At 37.7% G+C, this 17,209-nt stretch overlaps 1 protein-coding gene across 6 annotated transcripts in view; it reads left to right on the top strand.

Moving 5' to 3' along the window:
* Positions 1-17,209, top strand: part of Pcsk5 (proprotein convertase subtilisin/kexin type 5) — a 432,587-nt gene that overhangs the window by 235,845 nt on the left and 179,533 nt on the right. For all 6 annotated transcript variants that reach the window (XM_078047476.1, XM_078047475.1, XM_005324113.5 and 3 more), the window contains exon 11: positions 16,089-16,206. In XM_078047476.1, coding sequence (XP_077903602.1) covers positions 16,089-16,206 — 118 coding nt within the window. The remainder of the gene's footprint in view (positions 1-16,088; positions 16,207-17,209) is intronic.

Below are 17,209 nucleotides of genomic sequence, written 5' to 3'. Positions count from 1 at the left end.
TTGGAATATTTAAATGCTATCATTAATTCATCCTAAATGTCTAAAGTCATAATTAGTTACTTCAATGTGGAAACTAGAAACAGAAATTCAAGTTGATTGTGGACTACCAACATCCTGTTGACTCTTTCGTAATTAATATGCCAAATAAAATCTATAAGTGTAAAATCTGATTTGTTTTTTAGCAATAAACAAAAGCTTCTATTTAAGAGAAAGTCAGTGTTTCTTTTTGTGTAATTACTTGAAGAAATCCAAATTACTAACTCTAATGAGGCTGGACCTCCCCAGTAATTTTATTTTATTTTATTTTATTTTTTGCAGTACTGGGGATTGAACTCAGGGCCCTGCACGTGCGGGGCAAGCACTCTACCACTGAGCTACATCCCTGACCCCACCCCAATAATTTTTAAAACTCCTATCTTAGCACATGACTTTGGCTGTTCTTAATAGTAGTAAGTCTTGATATTTTCTAGTGACACTTGGTATTTTAAGCAAAATAAAAGTTAGCAAACCCTAAAACCAGTGATTATAGAGGGTAAGTAGTAGTAAGAGCCAGGCAGGGCTGTTTTGAAAAGTATGTTGTGATTATGAAGTACTGAAATGGATTTCTTTGAACCACTGATGATTGGATTCTGAATCCAATTCCAAAATAAGATTTTAAAAACTTAAGCCAAGACACAATCTTATCTAGAGACTATTTTGAAATTTAACAATCATTTTCTTAATTTGAGATTTCCTGGGTTTTAAAATAAAAGATTCACTCTATATAGAGTCTCAGAGACTGGGCTTCAGTCAGACAACCTGGGATCGAATTTCAGCTGTAAAAATCAATGAACAGTATATCTAGCCATCTTTACACTTTTCTTCTAAGCTTTATTCAGATAAATGTATATACAGTGAGAAAACACTATTTTAATTCATAGTATAATGCTTTTTTTTTTTTTTTTTGGTGCCAGGGATTGAACCCAGGAGTACTTAACCACTGAGCCACATCCTCAGCCCTTTTTATTCTTTGTTTTGAGACAGTGTCTCATGAAGTTGCTTAGGGCCTTGCTGAATTGCTGAGGCTATCCTCAAACTTAGGATCCTCCTGTCTTAGCCTCCCGAGCTGCTGGGATTACACGCAGGTACCTCCCTGCCCAGCAGTATAATGCATTTTGACATGTATACATACACTTTATAGTCACCACCATGATCAAAGATCCTTTCTATGACCCTAAAACATTCTTTCTTTTATTCTCCTCCCTATGCCCTGCCCTACAACCACACCATGCAGCCCTCGGGCTACTTTCTGCCATAGTTCATCAGATTGCCTTTTGTAGGCTTACATCTAAATGGAATTATTTGAAACTGACTTCTTTATCTCCATCTAATATTTTCAGATACACCTATGCCATTAAGTATATCAAAGTTTGTTCCCTTTTATTTGTTAATTAATATTCCACTGGACGAATATATCACAATTTGTATATTCCTTCACTTTTTCAAGGATGGCTTTCTGGTTTCCAATTTGTAGTTATTGTGAGTAAAACTGCTACAGATAGCTATGTACAAGTCTTTGTGTGGGAAAACTGTATTTTTTTTTTAAATATCAGACCAAAAAAAAAATCTCTCAAATTTGAACAGAGACCCCAAGAAGTGAGGGAATAATCCAGAAACCTAACCAGATATAGACCATTTCAAATAGCATGCATGGGACTTGTTCACCAAAAAGTAAGGGCATAAGAGGACCCTCATAGGTAGAATGAAATAAGCCAAGAGGAAAATGAGGAACAGAGACTCCTATAAAGAATTTAGCACCATTTCTCACTCATAGGGTACACTTAGGCAAAATTATTTATCCCCTATATTTCCTGTATCACTCTAACATAGCAAATTCAGTTGGGAGTCTGTACAGATTTTTGTATAATGAAAATTGAACATATAGATATTGACATCCATAGATCTGTGCCTGTTAAAATTACGTATGTCAATAGAGACAGTAACCGCCCCAATTAGGGCTCAATATTTCATAGTCACATATCTCCTGCAACTCTTATGTTCTCATCTTTGTATTATTTTCTCCAATTTGGATTATTTGTTTGCATTACATATTGTGATTTTTAGTTGAAGATTCTGGATTGATGTTTAACTTCTTTGTGTTTTCTTTTCTTGCTTTCTTTTTTTTTTTTTTTTTTTTTTTTTGGTACTAGGGATTGTTGAACTCACTGAGCCACATCCCCAGCCCTATTTTGTATTTTATTTAGAGACAGGATCTCACTGAGTTGCTTAGCACCTTGCTGTTGCTGAGGCTGGCTTTGAACTCGTGATCCTCCTGCCTCAGCCTCCTGAGCCTCTGGGATCACAGGAGTGCACCACTGCTCCCGGCTTTTGTTTGTGTTTTCTTTTAGTAAACAATAAATGAGCTCAATAAAGATGAAAGGGAAAAAAAGCATAAGATCTGCTAATGATTGTGAATCACACTCATGCCTTGTGTTTAAGCTAAATGAGAAGCAAAAGTGAATCTAATGAGAGGGTGGAAGATGTTTGAGAATTTTAGGCGTACTCAGAGTTCAGGAAGCAAAGCTGATCTGAAATAGTGTCTTGAATTGTTTCTTAGTCAGTTTGAGCACATGCATGCTTTTGATTCTTAGTGTTTCCTGGAGGAATTATAACTGGAGGAGATGGCTACAGAAAAACTGAAGTTCAGGAGAAGGTGGGGAGAGGGCCCCCAGTGCAATAAAAGGGCAGATGTGGTATGATAAGGAGAATTTAAAAGAACTTCCAGAAGCAAAGCTGCTTAGATCCTCGAGTTAGGAGTTCTCATTTGATTTGAAATACATTTTAGACCCACTGTCGTGATCTGAGAAAGTGAGTTGGATAATAGTAATGACTTTGAAGCAAGTTGATTCTCATCGCTAGTCGGGTGTCAAACAGTTTTATTTCCTCAATTGATGGCGTGAATCCACGGGTCCCGTGATGTGCCCTACAAAATGACATGCACATAACAGTTGACCTGGTGAAATGGATGGATATTCTCTTGTGGTGATCACTTTATATTATCTTAGTATGCAATTGTATACTTATGACCTTAAGAACTGTGACATTCAGCAAAATTTGTTATCATCCCTGGCCCTCCTTCTGAAGGAGGACAGTTTTAGAGTTAGTATATATGATCATCTTTGCTAGATCCTTTTTTTTTTTTTAAGAAGAGAAAGAAATGATTTTTGAAATGGCTTTTTAATAAGCCCAGGGAGAAGGGTATAAGCGTGAGATTGCTCCTTGGAAAATGTCAAGCTAGAATGGTGCTTTGAGAAGCCTTCACCAGCGTCCTTTAAGCCAAGTCTTCTCCCTGCCTCTTGTGTTCACCACGACCTCAGCAAACCTCTTACCTTGTGATATCTGAACTTCTTATGAATATACACTTGTAATCTTTGTATTTACCATGCAACTTTGCAGAGATTTTCAAAAGTAAGTAATGTAATTCTGGGTCACATCTGGAGTTGCCAGATGCCAGTTGTGTGACGGTTACACAGGCAGAGTGACAGAAGTGTTTGAGTTTATGATGACTTTTTCTTCCGTTTTACCTGCATATGACTTTTCTTGGCTATGAAGTCCATTGTCTTGGGAAGCTGCATTACTTTTACGAGCCCACCAGAGGTTACAATGTAGACTCCTTCTTAATGCACTGTGTAAGATGATTCTGTCTCAACATCACTTGCTTCTATTCATGTTCTACTCTCAAAAGCACCATCATAGCCAATGTGGAGAGTGTGTACCCCACTTTGTTTCAGAGTTTAATATCATGCATCTTAGAAGCCTAAAATCTTTATTAAATTCCAGCCACTTATCATTAGAGAATCAGAGGACATGGCTAAAACTATTGAGAACTGTCTATGAATATGTGCCAGAGCTTCCACAGTTGATTGCACAGGTTTTTGACTGCATGAGAGAACCACACTAAGGATTAGACTGAGAAGAGAAATCTTTCCTGGGATCCACTCACCAAGCCATGTGCACTAGAGTATGATAATGTTCTCCTTAAAAGAGCAGCACCTTTCTCAAATTCATGTACGCTCTCCATGGACATTCCTATTCCATAAAATTCTTATGTGATTTCTCCACAATTGTCAAAGACACAGATATCTTTTAAAAGGTATCCATCCAGAGGTGGTTTATTCATCTTTACCTTCACAGTCCTGACATTCGCAGGTCTTACTAAAGTTAAATAATTTTCCAGCATGCCTATAGTCCAATTTGTGATTGTTCCATCTCTCTTTTTTGTGAACAAGTTTGAAGTAAAATCTCAGAATTTTAAGTGAAGGTGACTAAGCCTAAATCTATAGCTCTTTTCCTGTTCTTGTGTACATTCATTCACCCCTTTTTGTGACCAATAATGATTGAAGCTTCTTTAATTCAAACGTGTCATTATTTTGTACTGAACCAGTAGAAGGTTCACGTTTGGGGTGAAGGTTCCTTGTAAATATTGACACGTGCAGGACACAGGAGCACAGAGAAGTAGTGGCAAGGCTGCATTTGAAGCTTTCCATGATTGACTCACAATGATCCTCCCTACAGATCATTTTTTTTGACTAAAGAAGGAAGCTCTAAGTGTGGAAGGGAAACTGTGTTTGAGGTGAATAGGAGAAACTAGTAGTAAAACTTTGTCTATATGCCCAGCACAGACTGCTGTACCCGGTCCATGTCTCTGATCAGGGACAAGGAATGTAACTAGCTGTGTCCACACTGAGACTGTGGTAAGAGGGTACTGTGGAAACTGGTTCAGGATCAACAACGTGGCCCAACCTTCCTTGGCCTCTTGTAAAAACATGGAATTAGTAAAGATGGCTTAGCCCATACTTTTGTGCAACCCAGAGAGATCTCTATATTGGTGCCAGTGTCTTTAATATAAACCAGATCCCAAGATTACAAAAGAAATCCTGAAAATTAATCCTGCCCTAGTTCTGGCCACTGCACATAGCAGGATACAGTGACACAGTAGGCCATCACTTTGCAGAATCTGTCTGGATACATCTGCTGTGAAATAAATAGATCCAGACTTTTTCCCATTTAGATCTCAATTTAGACTCTTTATACATGCTCACATCTTGGTAGCCTACAGCATTTCAAAACAATTAAATTTCTATCACACATCCCAGTAATGGTTTCAACAGACCTCATTTTATAGAACAATACTGGGAGAGACGGTACACCCTGAAATTTCCAGAATCATCCTTGAAAGAGCCAAAAAGAAGGATATTGTGATCGCTGCTGGATGCTAACAAATGGGAATCTGAGCTTCGGCACTCAGTGTTATCCTTCCATCTGCGTGCCTGGTTAGTTTTAATAAAAAACTGGCCTATGCAAGAACACAAAATAACGTATCTTCACACACTCAGGGAAAATCCCTGATAGAAATGGCTGAAGAAGGTCATTTCTCAGCAAGAATAGGGGAAAGTGTGATGGGCCAGATGTTAAATTTTCTTTCCAAGCCCCATGAATTTCTTTTTCTGCACATGATATTTTAATGAGTTTTGAAGAAGTTTTGAAGAACAGAGCAATTTCTATGCAAAAGACAAGTAGAGTTATCTACATAATTTCTAAATGACTCCTCCACCCTGTTACATTGCAGAGTTATTCTGAGCATATGATTGATTTCAGACCTTAGTTGAAAGAAATACTGTGTATCTTATGGACAACAGTAATCATGGATACATATATAATAGAAAGATTCTGAAGACTTTAGCTCCACTCCCTATGACTTTGCCCAAGTACTTCTAATGTCCATGAGACTTAGTTTCTTCCTCTGCAAAATGTGAATAATACTATTTTGCTAATAGGATTGTTATGACAATTTTATTAGCTCACAAGTGATAAAATACATATGTAAGCTATTATTTTTACCTCCCCTTTAGAATTTTATCTGTGCATTTTATTTGGAGTAGCATACTTGATGCATGAAATGCTTTTGTTTTCCAGGTAGTAGGACTAGGAAATCGACACTTCAGTCCATGTTCTGTGTTCACCTTTATACACTGTGCGGGAATTTTTACCTCAATTCAGAGAAGTCCTAATGCTATTGTATCAATGCATAGAATTTAACACCTTAAGTAATATTGTACATTTGAAGGAGGAAGTATCTAAGCCATGCCATCCTTGGAGTGGATGAACTAATGCATCCACGAGTTAATTAAGAAAACTTTATCTTCTTAAAAGATTTTTATAAAGGAAGCAAAAAATTTTGTGATAATTCATATAAAAAGATATTGACTTTATATACAGTATAGCCAGATCTCATTTCTTGTACTCCTGGCACGAGGGAAGGTGTACTGGGAATCAGGCCTGCAGAGTCTCCTGCCCTATGTTGGAGATATTAGCCTACTCATGCAGACTTTCAAAGAGAGATGCCAGCCCTAAAGAGTGGTTCTCAAAGTGGAGTCCTTAGACCAATAATATCAGCACCCGTGAAAACTTGTTCAAAATACAAATTGTGGGCCTTACCTCAAAACTACTGAAACTATAACACACACACACACACACATGATAGTGTAATCAGACAGAGCAATCTATGCTTGAATAAATCCTGGGCAATTCTGATGCACATGCGAGTTGGAGAACCACTGAATTCATTCACCCTCCTTATGCAATGAATTAATTTTCTCCCTGAGCTTTTGAATAGTGTCCTAAGGAAAGGCTATCCTTTGAAGAAATGAAAAATAGTCTCTCAAAGCATGTTTTTTCTGCATTTGGATAAGGGACTTGTGAAAGGTGCTCACGAATACCTCATCCTTGTCAGTTGCTTAGCCATTTGCATTCATTCTCCTTGCTGTCAATTGAACCATGACCCTGAGTTTTCAAACTTGCCGTCTCCTTCCTTGGAGGAAAGAAAATGTTTCCATTATCCTGCTGCTTCACTTCTGCCCTTCTTTTCCCAGTGAGTCTGAATTAGCTGCCCCATTTCCTTCTGTCACTTCCTGCAAGCCTGTTTCTACTTCCTCCTTCACCCATTCCCCTGCTGGCCCTATCCATAGGCCTCAGAGGAAACTGTTCCCAGTCACAGTCTTCCTGTAGCCTTTTTCTGCTCTTCATCTCCTCAGTTCTCAGCTCTCTTCCTTTGCCTTTTGTGATGCAAAGATAAACCCTTTGTTCTCTTTGGCCTTTAAATTCCACTGTTCTTCTTTGACATTCCTGACTTCTTTCAATTATGAGCATCCTCTCCCGGCTAAGGGTTTCCATTTCCACATCCTTAACAGTGACTTTACCATCTGGAACCTCTTCACAAGGCCTTCCCTCTGGCATTTAAAATCAGAACTTCCAAAATAGAACTCAAAATCTAACCTTTACAGTCCAAGGGATACCACTCTGCCTATCACCCTGTTCACGTTGATTCTCTCCTCACCTCTGTCACCTACGTTGTGTGTGATTTGTGAAATTCCCTTGCTTCTTTCTTATCTAATCTCCTATTACATTGACCATTTGCACAATATAGCACGTGATCTCCCAAGTCTCACCATCTCAGGAACTGGTTTCCTGCTTCTGTCCTGTGCCCTTTAATATCCCATATAACCAATGCCAAGTCCATCTTGCTAGAATATCAGTTACATTACTTGATTTCCTGCATCAGTGGCCATTCATTGCCTCCAGGTTAAATCTGACCATGCATTCCAGGCCAACATAGCCTCTCTGAGGAAGCCACAATTTCAAATATCCTCATCTCTTTATTTTCCTCCATGAATCCAGACTATCCAAGTACTTAAGAGTCATCTCACATCTTATTTCATCTAAGAGAATATCCATGCCACATCAATGGCCTTTTCTGAAACTTTACAAAAATTTCACTATTATTATCTCTTAACCTTAAAAAATTATTTGTCATGTAAATGAAAAAGAAAGTTCATGAAAATCCTAACATTGTGCCTGAGCCTTAGGTGGGTAAGAGGTGGCTTTCCTCCCAGGGAGATGATAGCATTCCCAGTGACTGGGAACAGTTTCCTCTTCATGCTTTGTGATCATCAATCTATGACTGTGGGTGACGGTCCATGTCAGGTGAGCCAGTAGAGAGAGGTACAGATGGATGAAATTGCCAAATCTTTGCAACCGCTGAGTGAAAATGCACCATTTGAACAAAATATTAACTAGATTTTCTTTTTCTTTCTTTTATGGGAATTTAAGAAAAAAAAAGTAAGGGGAAGTTAAATGAAGAATTTTCTAAAAATAATATGTGAATAACCCACACATACGAAGATCTCCTCTGGTTAATTATTTGCTCAGTTCTATACCAGGAAGATCCAAGCAGGGGAACTGACATATGGTCAATCTAACCTTTAATTAGCCTTTGCTCAGAGACCCTTAGAGTACTTTTTTTCATCTCGTTCTCATCTTTGTTCTCATCTAGACAATCTCAGTTTCCTAAAAACAAGAAAGAAAAAAAAAATACAATCTGGAGGTACCCTAGGCTACATAGAAAGATCTCTCCAAACTGGCAAAATAGTTCTCCTACTTCTGTTCAAGAAATATCCATTAAGTAAAACAAGCAAACTGCTTACTTATAACCATATTGGGAGCAAATTAAAGGGGACTGGCCAGGGGGGGGAAAAAGTAATTTGATATCTTTTTCTTAAAATGGAAAGAGACCCTTGAGAGTATGCAGACTTGTATCTTTTTTTGTTTTATATATGCATATGTAATATAATAAATTCTGTATGTTTGTAAATATATATATATATATATATATATATACACATATGTAAATGTAGAAGAATGTTTTCCTAAACTCTTACTATTTCTTCTGTGTAATGATGAGCCCATCTGACTACCTGCAGCTGCTAAGCAAACCCATCCCAAGGGAGCTTTGAAGTACAGCCCCAGCAGACAGCCCAGTATCTGGAAACTTTCCACAGACAAGATGTCAGTCATACTGGTGACGGCTGGCATGTTTGGATCTGGCTGAAGTTGCTAAAAGAGCCGGAGACTTTAGGAAGAACAGGGACAAATAAAAACAAACCAAGCAGCAGAATTCAAACTCCATTTTTCTACCTGAAGGAAGTCTATGTTTTGCTCCACACAGCAGAGAAAATCATAGCAATGTCATTCTCATTCTCTGTGATTTTTCTCTTCCTGTTTCTCTGAAATCTAAAAGACTACACAATGAGGAGTTGCTGAAGAGAGGGAGCAAGCCAGGGGAGCAATGGTATGTCTGGGGACCCCTGTCCAAGTTGGTCAGGTGTGAACTGTTGACATCTGGGGAATGAAAAGCATCACTTCCCACTTTATCATACTTAGCAGATTACAGTTTATGTTTTCAAATTTACCTGTTTATTTTTACCTTGAAAGAGCAGTACTTAAGTGTTTACATTTTGCAGTGGGACATGGTGGTTTAGCGCTGCGTCCCAGACCCTCTTGCTTATGTGCCCTCCTCCTGTCCCACACATTTGGCCTGGTTTGATTAATATGTACAGGAGGCACAGGTCCCTGGTAGGAGCAGCTGTTTTGGAGCAGGTGGTTCAACACTTTGAGGATCAAAGAGCCCAGAGGTGGTAGGACTACAACAGCTGCATGTAGCTCTTTGATCTCTGGTTCAGAGTTGCTACCCAAATGCAGCCTCCCTGGAGCCAGGAACTGGGATAACCACCTTTTACCTTGGTGGTTTACTAACAGGTAGATGAGAACAGCAAAGAATTTATTGATGGTAGATGACATCCAAAAGTTGTGGTAGGGTTTCAGTTCTCCTCCAGTCTGGTCCGCCCCTTATTTCCTGAGATTTTTCCCACTTTCCCCACTTGCCTGCTGTCCACTTACCCCTCACACCACCCATCCTATGGGCTCTGGTTTTATCAGTGCCCCTAAGAACTATACTCAGCTAGCTAACCAGCAGGCTCAGTCCCGGCCAGTGGAATGTGCTCCCTGCATCTCACCCCAACTAAATCCTACACATGCATCAAAATACAACCCAAATATCCACTTACTGCAAATCTCAGCTGACATCACAGCTGACACACCAGGTTCTAGTAAGTTTCTTCAAGTCCATTCTTCTTACTGATTTCTTACCCTTTTAAAGTGCTTTTTATATGTACAGTAATTACACAGTTTGGTGCTTTTAATTGTTTTTCATTATATCATAAAGTTATTATTGTCTCACCCCTTAGTTGACTAGAAACACAACTCATTTTCTGTTTCTTTGGACCTCAGCATGGGGTTGAATACAGAGTAGATGCTTCACAACCCAACTAAGTAATATAATAACTAATCGTATCAATTATTAGCTCATAAGGTTGACTATACCTTATCCAAATTGCTTGAGACTAGGAGTGTTTTGTATTTCTGATCTTTTTCTTTTGGATTTTAGCGCGCGAGCGTGTGTGTGTGTGTGTGTGTGTGTGTGTGTGTGTGTGTGTATGTGTGTGTGTGTGTGTGTGTAAAATCAGGTATACTGAGAGTGGAACCCAGTCTAAACAGGAAATTCATTCGTACTTCCTAAATGCTTTATATACATGCCCTAGAGGTAATTTTACGTGGTATTTTTAGTGCCTCTGCATTTGATGGCAACCTGTCACATGAGGTCAGATGTGGAATTTTCCACTTATGATGTTTCAGACTTTGAAGCATTTTAGATTTTGGATTTCAGGGATGCTCATTCTGTATCAGTGAAGTACATTGAAATGAACACTTTTAAACAGTCAAGTATTGACCCTAATTTGTTAGCCAAGTTTTTGGCATCAGTGATTGTATGCATTTTAACAAATAAAAATATAGCCTCAGGATTTCTGTCTACCTTTTAGTTACTGGAATATTGATGTTGAGAGACGTGGTAATTCTGTGCCATTCCATAGTAGCATCACATTATGATCTCCTGGTTTATCCAGGAATGGAGGGTTTCCTAGGATACAGGACTTTGAGTTTTCAATTACGGACAGTCTTGTGTAAACCTGTCACTTAGTTCCCCTATTCCTCAGGAATGATTTCCTCAGCAGAAGATACTGGCTAGAATTTTCTATAAATATTCAGTAAAGGACAGTTGTCACCTCGTTGGATATTTTTCCCTTTTTTGTAGTATTTTAAATTTCTCCTGGGCTCCTTGTGTAGAGCTTCTGTTGTTGGGTATTTACCCTTTTTTGCATACTGTAAATTGTTGTGTCTGAGTTTGACACAGTGGCAGCAGAAAAAAAAAAAAACACTTCACTTCAGAAAGCTCAAAAACTTACCAAACGAAAAACTTTTACTTGAGCCAATCAACTTTTAAAAATTATATATAAGTGCTTTACTAATAGTCAAATTCACCATGATACATCCATTCTGTGTAATATTTAACAGCAGCAGTATTTCAAGTAGCTGGCTCCAATAAGAACAATCCACTAGAAGAGATAAAAGTGTACCAGATTTCCCTTGTTATAGTTTCTGTTGCTCAGAAGCTTCTTTTTTTCCTATGGAGTTTCCTACCTTTTCTTTAGAATGGAGTTTTAAGGCCTCCTAGCTAAAGTTATTTCTTGAGTTGACTATATCTGCTTTCAAACTATGCAGTTACTTACTTGTGTACCTAATGACCAGCTTCTCTCAGCACTTCTGGTCTTATCAGAAAAAGAAAAGCTACTTCCCAGAGAATATTACCTATTTTCCTGAGTTCTTTTGTTCATCTGACTTCAAGCAAGGAAGCCTTTGGATAACTGTGAATAGAAACTAACTATCTTCTTTGCCATAAGACAAAACCATTTTCCTGAACTCATCTGCATAAAGGAGCCTATTTATGGGGTCTCAATTGCTGTCTTATATGTATCATGAAATACACAGCCTTGTAACCCTAAAGAAAAATATATAATGAGATGCAGTTTCTCAAGTCCCTTTATTGAAGCAGAGCTGTATCATTCAACAAGAAATAAATTCACTTTCTAAAACAGGCATAAATAATTTTGCTACGAGATCTTATGCATATTCCTCATTCTCTTAGTAACTTTCCAATATTTGATTTTTTTAGTCTTACCTAATGTTAAATCAGAAATAATGTTTGCTGCCCCCACTCACAGGAGTAGTAGATTCTGCTAGAACCAGTCAGGATCCCTGTTCCTGTCAATGTTAACAGCACTCCAATTTCATAGAATTTTGCATTTGCCCAGTGCTTGCGTAGAATGGATTCTGCTTCATCATCAAAAAATTATTTCAAGGCTCAGGTTTTGTTCTGAACATGGCATAAGAAATGTGCATAAATAAGACTCTTTTTTATGGCCATATCTCAACTACTTGTTTATGGTATATTTTCCATCATTATATATTTATGAAATATGAATATTGGCTCTCTACTTGAATAAATTTCAACTGTTATGATGATTTTACAGAAGTCAGTAAAAAAAGAACAGACCTCCTACTTTCCTTTACAATTCTTTAGTACACACTTTGTGCTACTTTGTCAATTAATTAAAGTTTCTTCTCTCAGTTTCATTTCACTCATTTCACAAATATTTATGGAAGCAGTCCCCCAAGCCAAGCTCTGCACCCCTGGAGAGAAATCATACCTTGAGCCCTGTGACTCTTCATGGTGTCCTGGGACAGGCAAGACAGACTTGACTCAAATGGAAAAAAATTAAATCAGAATTTCTGTCTTTAATAGGTCATTTTAGTGGGTGGATATTTTATACTATATAAAAAATGATTAGTACTTCCAAGCTGTTTAATGGTTACTAATATATAGGGGTATTGATATCACATTTTGAATGAGCTTATCTGCCCAACAATATTCATTATATAATTATTTTCTCATTAGTATTTTCCAACAAAATAAATAACTTCTAATTTGAATTCATATATTTGATGTATTGTCAGCTGAAAAGGCAAAGATGTTTTTCTTGCACTATGTATCTTGATTATGGACAGACACACAATTTTGAGTACATCAAAATAACAGAAAATTTCTGTTACTGACCCAGTTGACCTTCACCGATCTAGTCCAATTTCCTCATTTATTAATATCATATCAGTATAACGTTTTTCCTGTTGACCTGACAATCTGTAGTTTAACTGTAGCAGCCTCTTTTCTAAACATCTATTTTGAGTGTTTCATGAGCAGGATTTGTCCCTGGAAGGTAGAAATTGGATGGGAAAAGGAAACAAATTTATGGCCCTCATAAAGACTCAAGGTGCTTTCCTACTTGATTCAAGTGGTTGCTTAACAGGCATGAAGTGCTGGTGGTATTTGATGACTCTTTTTGCTAATTTATGTCATCATGGTTGTTGCGTGGATAGTTATTAGGGCGGGGAAGAGCAGGAGGAGCCAGCAGAGCTGAGGTGGGGCTCAGGTGCTCAGTGGGGGCTGCCCCAGGATTGCACTGACTGCCCAGAGCTCTTGACCTCCCTTACTCCACCCCCTTCTCCAAACCCCCCAATCAGATCTTTAATCTTATTCTCCTAAACTGAGATAAGATGATGAGCTATGCTGCTTTAAAACCACTTGACATTAGCATGGGGGATATTTGAATACTGAATCGAGGTGGAAAGCCCAGCATAATATATTTATTAAAATTTTTAATATCCCCAAGGAAAGAAAATAATTGTAATATGCATGATGAGATGATGTAGGCTATGGCTATGTGATGACTGAGAATATCTGAGTCACTTGAGCTTTAACAAAACATCTCCTCAGTTGTGTTTCCTTAAACTGAAACTATTAGTTTTCTTTTTAAAAAGTGCTTTTACTTGTTAATTAACAGGCAATACTTGCAAATATTTATGAGTATGACATTTTCATACATGTATGAAATCAAGATAACCAATATTTCTATTTCCGTAACATTTGTATATGTCGAGAGGCTTTGAACTCCTATCTTCTGTTCTTCATGACTTGAAAAGTAGGTCAATGTCAACTCTCTGTCTGGATATCCATTCTCCACCTCCCTCTATTCTTTCTTCCCACAAGCCTGAACTTGACATTCCTCTAGAATCATGTTTCTTCTGTATCACATGAGTCCCTCTGTCCCTTTTTTTAAAAAATTTACATGATGTTAAGTAACTATAATGACATATACAGAATTGTTCATAGCCATTACCATCTTTTGATGAGTTTATTGATTAATAATTTCTATTTTCTTTATTCTTCTCTGGATATAGTTAAGATTTTTTAGAATGAATATGCATTGCTTTTTAAAATCATGGTTAATAAAAGATGTAAAACTACATCATAAAAATCCTATGTGTGTCCTTGCCCCAGCACAGCAGGCTTGTTATTTTTTGTTGAGTATAGCCTATCTAAGTACCTGATGGCAAAAATATTGAGCCCTTGCATTTACATAGTTTTTAGAAGATTTTCTCACATGGGACATATAACAGTACTTTATGAACTTAGTGATGGTGACAGGACAGACTAAAATATTGCAAAATAAGGAAACTGTGGATTAGGTGTTTTGTTTGCTAAGAATTGTGTGATTATCAAATAACATAAATAGAGCTACTTCTGAATCCTGGCACAGTTTTCTTTTTTTTATGTGCTCTAATTTATATGTGTTCCCATGTGCATAAAATTCTGCAAAAGTTCCCAAGAAACCTATAAGAAAATGTAAGAGCCAGTTCCTACCATCACGCAGTTTAAAATGTAGTAAGAATAAAAGGACATGTACTGACAGTTAATTAACAAGTCCATCCATGGCACAGATTAGAAAGTGCAGGGCCTAATACAGTGAGTGGTACACAGAAGGCACTGGAGGGAGGATGGATGGATGGATGGATGGATGGGTGGATGGATGGATGGATGGATGGATGGATGGATGGATGGATGGATGGATGGGCAGGCAGGCAGATGGAAAACAGAAAGACAGATGGATTGATGAATTAAATACTTATAGAATATAAAGGAGAAAAGTTAATCTTCACATATGTTTGAATTTCAATAAAAGCTTTGACTTCTTATTGTTCAGAAAATACTTCAGGAAGAACAAGATATATCAGCAAGAGCTTTAGGAACTTTGAGTCTACAGAAAGTAGGAATGAAGGGAATTTCAAGCCAAAGGCTCATCATGAGCAAAAGCAGCGCAGCAGAAAGATCCAACTTTGACTAGAACCTGTAAGAGTAGCTTTACAAATACAAAGGGTTTGATGAGGAGACTGTTTTGAAAGGAGAATGGGACTATGTCAGAGGACATCATGAATTTCAAGCTGATGTACTTAAATGATCTATAAGCACGGGAAGCTATAAAAAATTTTTTGCATAAAGCAATTAATGTCATAATGAAAACTTTTAACCAAACTCTGATAGAAATGTCTTCCTGTTGAATATAAAGATAGAAGAGTTCAATACAAAGTGAAAATGTTAAACATTCAGATGTGATTTTAAGGTATTTTCAAAAAGAAATGCATGTGTAGTTTACTCTATCATTTAAATATTCCTCTACTTAATTGATATTTCTGAGCCAGTTACATCAAATTCAGCTTTAGATCAATAGGGATTCTAATTGAGAACAGATTCAAAGACAAGAAACTAGCACAAAGGTCTAGAGGCCTCCAAGTATCTATGCATATAGTTTAATAAATTTTTATATGCTAGGAGAAAGATCATAATTTATGTCTTCTGGGGTACTTTACCAAATTACTAGATATGTCAGAAAAAAATGATATTTCTTGCATGTTGAGTTCTGCTTGCTCAGAAATTATCTATGATTTTCTTTACACCTATTAATTATTTTACCTCACAAAATCAATAATGTCATCATTTTTAAATACAAATGATTAACAACAGGTCCCTGAAGGAAACAAGGTGGGTTAGAATCCAGCTTGACCACGGACAGGCTAGTCAGTCTTGGCCAGGTTTCCCTCCATTCCTCAAGTTCTCTCCTCCATGAATGATGACAATAATCTCACTAACATCTTAAGATTGTAGGGAGGCTCAAATGTAAGAATATGGACAAGCATTCAACATGTAATAATAATGTATAAAGGATAGTCATATTATTAATAGTTGATGAATAATACACTTTCATCTTATTTATTTGTTTTATTTTCAAATCTTTGCTAGGAAGTTAGCTAAGAGCCCACTGTTGTGTGTCTGAGGTCTCAGCTGAGTGACATGGTAACTCAGCCTGTGTAGTATAGGTTGCTACTAACCACAGCAAAGCTGACCAGCCTCTTGCCTTCTGCAGTGAGTCATCTCTATGGATTCGGACTGATGGATGCGGAAGCCATGGTGATGGAGGCAGAGAAGTGGACCACTGTTCCCCAGCAACACATGTGTGTGGAGAGCACAGACCGGCAAATCAAGTAATGTGTGCTGCCCGCTGACCACATGACAATGCCCCCAAAGGACAGAGGCTAGCGCATGTCCTCCTGTCACATGTGGGAGCTAAAAGCTTCTGTAGTTTGTTTCTGATGAAATTATAAAACTGTGATAGAATGGCTAGGATTCTAAGCTCTTCAATGTTCATTAGCATAATCCAGGATCCTTAAAAGGAAAGAATCCTTTCAAAGGGGATTTGGAGAGCCCCTTCCTGGTGGGCTTTCCAAAGCTTTCTACCCTGTCAGTATCTCTATTTGATGGTGCAAGAAGTTGGGATACTTAAAAAATAAAATTATTGAATGTTCTGGAAACTAAAGCACATGCATGCAGTTATCCAGAGAGTGGTGCAAAGCAAATGAGATTGCAACTTACTAGCAACTGTAGGGCCTATTCCCCAATGTTAGCTGCAAACTCAGAGCTATGTGGACAGCATTTACCAAACAATTGTGTGGAGTGGCTCCCATGGGTAAAAAATCCAAGGAAGAGAATTTCCTCTCAGTGGCCTGCTTAGTATTTGTTCTTGGCTATCTTCTTAGAGACTTTTCTTTCTGAAAAAAAAAAAAAAAATTCTAAACCTGGTTCATGATGAAACTCGAGTCACTATAAAACTTGAGAAAATTTTTTTAGGAAGCAGAAAAAAAAATGGACTCTCTCGGGCAAAGAATGAGAGGAAGAAAAAACAAAGGAGTTAAAAATTAATCAGTATTCAACACTTATGTACCAAGCCAAGAGCTAGAAACTTTGTGCATGTTTTCTACTTAAAACTTCCTAACAAATCAGGCCTGGTGGCGCACACCTATAATTCTAGCTACTCAGGAGGCAGTGGCAGGAGGATCACTAGATAGAGGCCAGCCTGGACAGCTTTGTGAGACCCTGTCTCCAAAAGAAAAAAGAAAAAAAGAAAAGAAGGAGGCTGGAGTTGTAGCTTGGTGATAGAGTACTTGCCTGGTACGTGTGAGGCACTGTATTCAATCCTCAGTGCCACAT

This window comes from Ictidomys tridecemlineatus, chromosome 4 (assembly GCF_052094955.1).
Source record: "Ictidomys tridecemlineatus isolate mIctTri1 chromosome 4, mIctTri1.hap1, whole genome shotgun sequence".
NCBI classification, from domain to species: Eukaryota; Metazoa; Chordata; class Mammalia; order Rodentia; family Sciuridae; genus Ictidomys; species Ictidomys tridecemlineatus.
The sequence above is the reverse complement of the archived record's forward strand: the minus strand, read 5'-3'. Positions and strand labels throughout refer to the sequence as shown.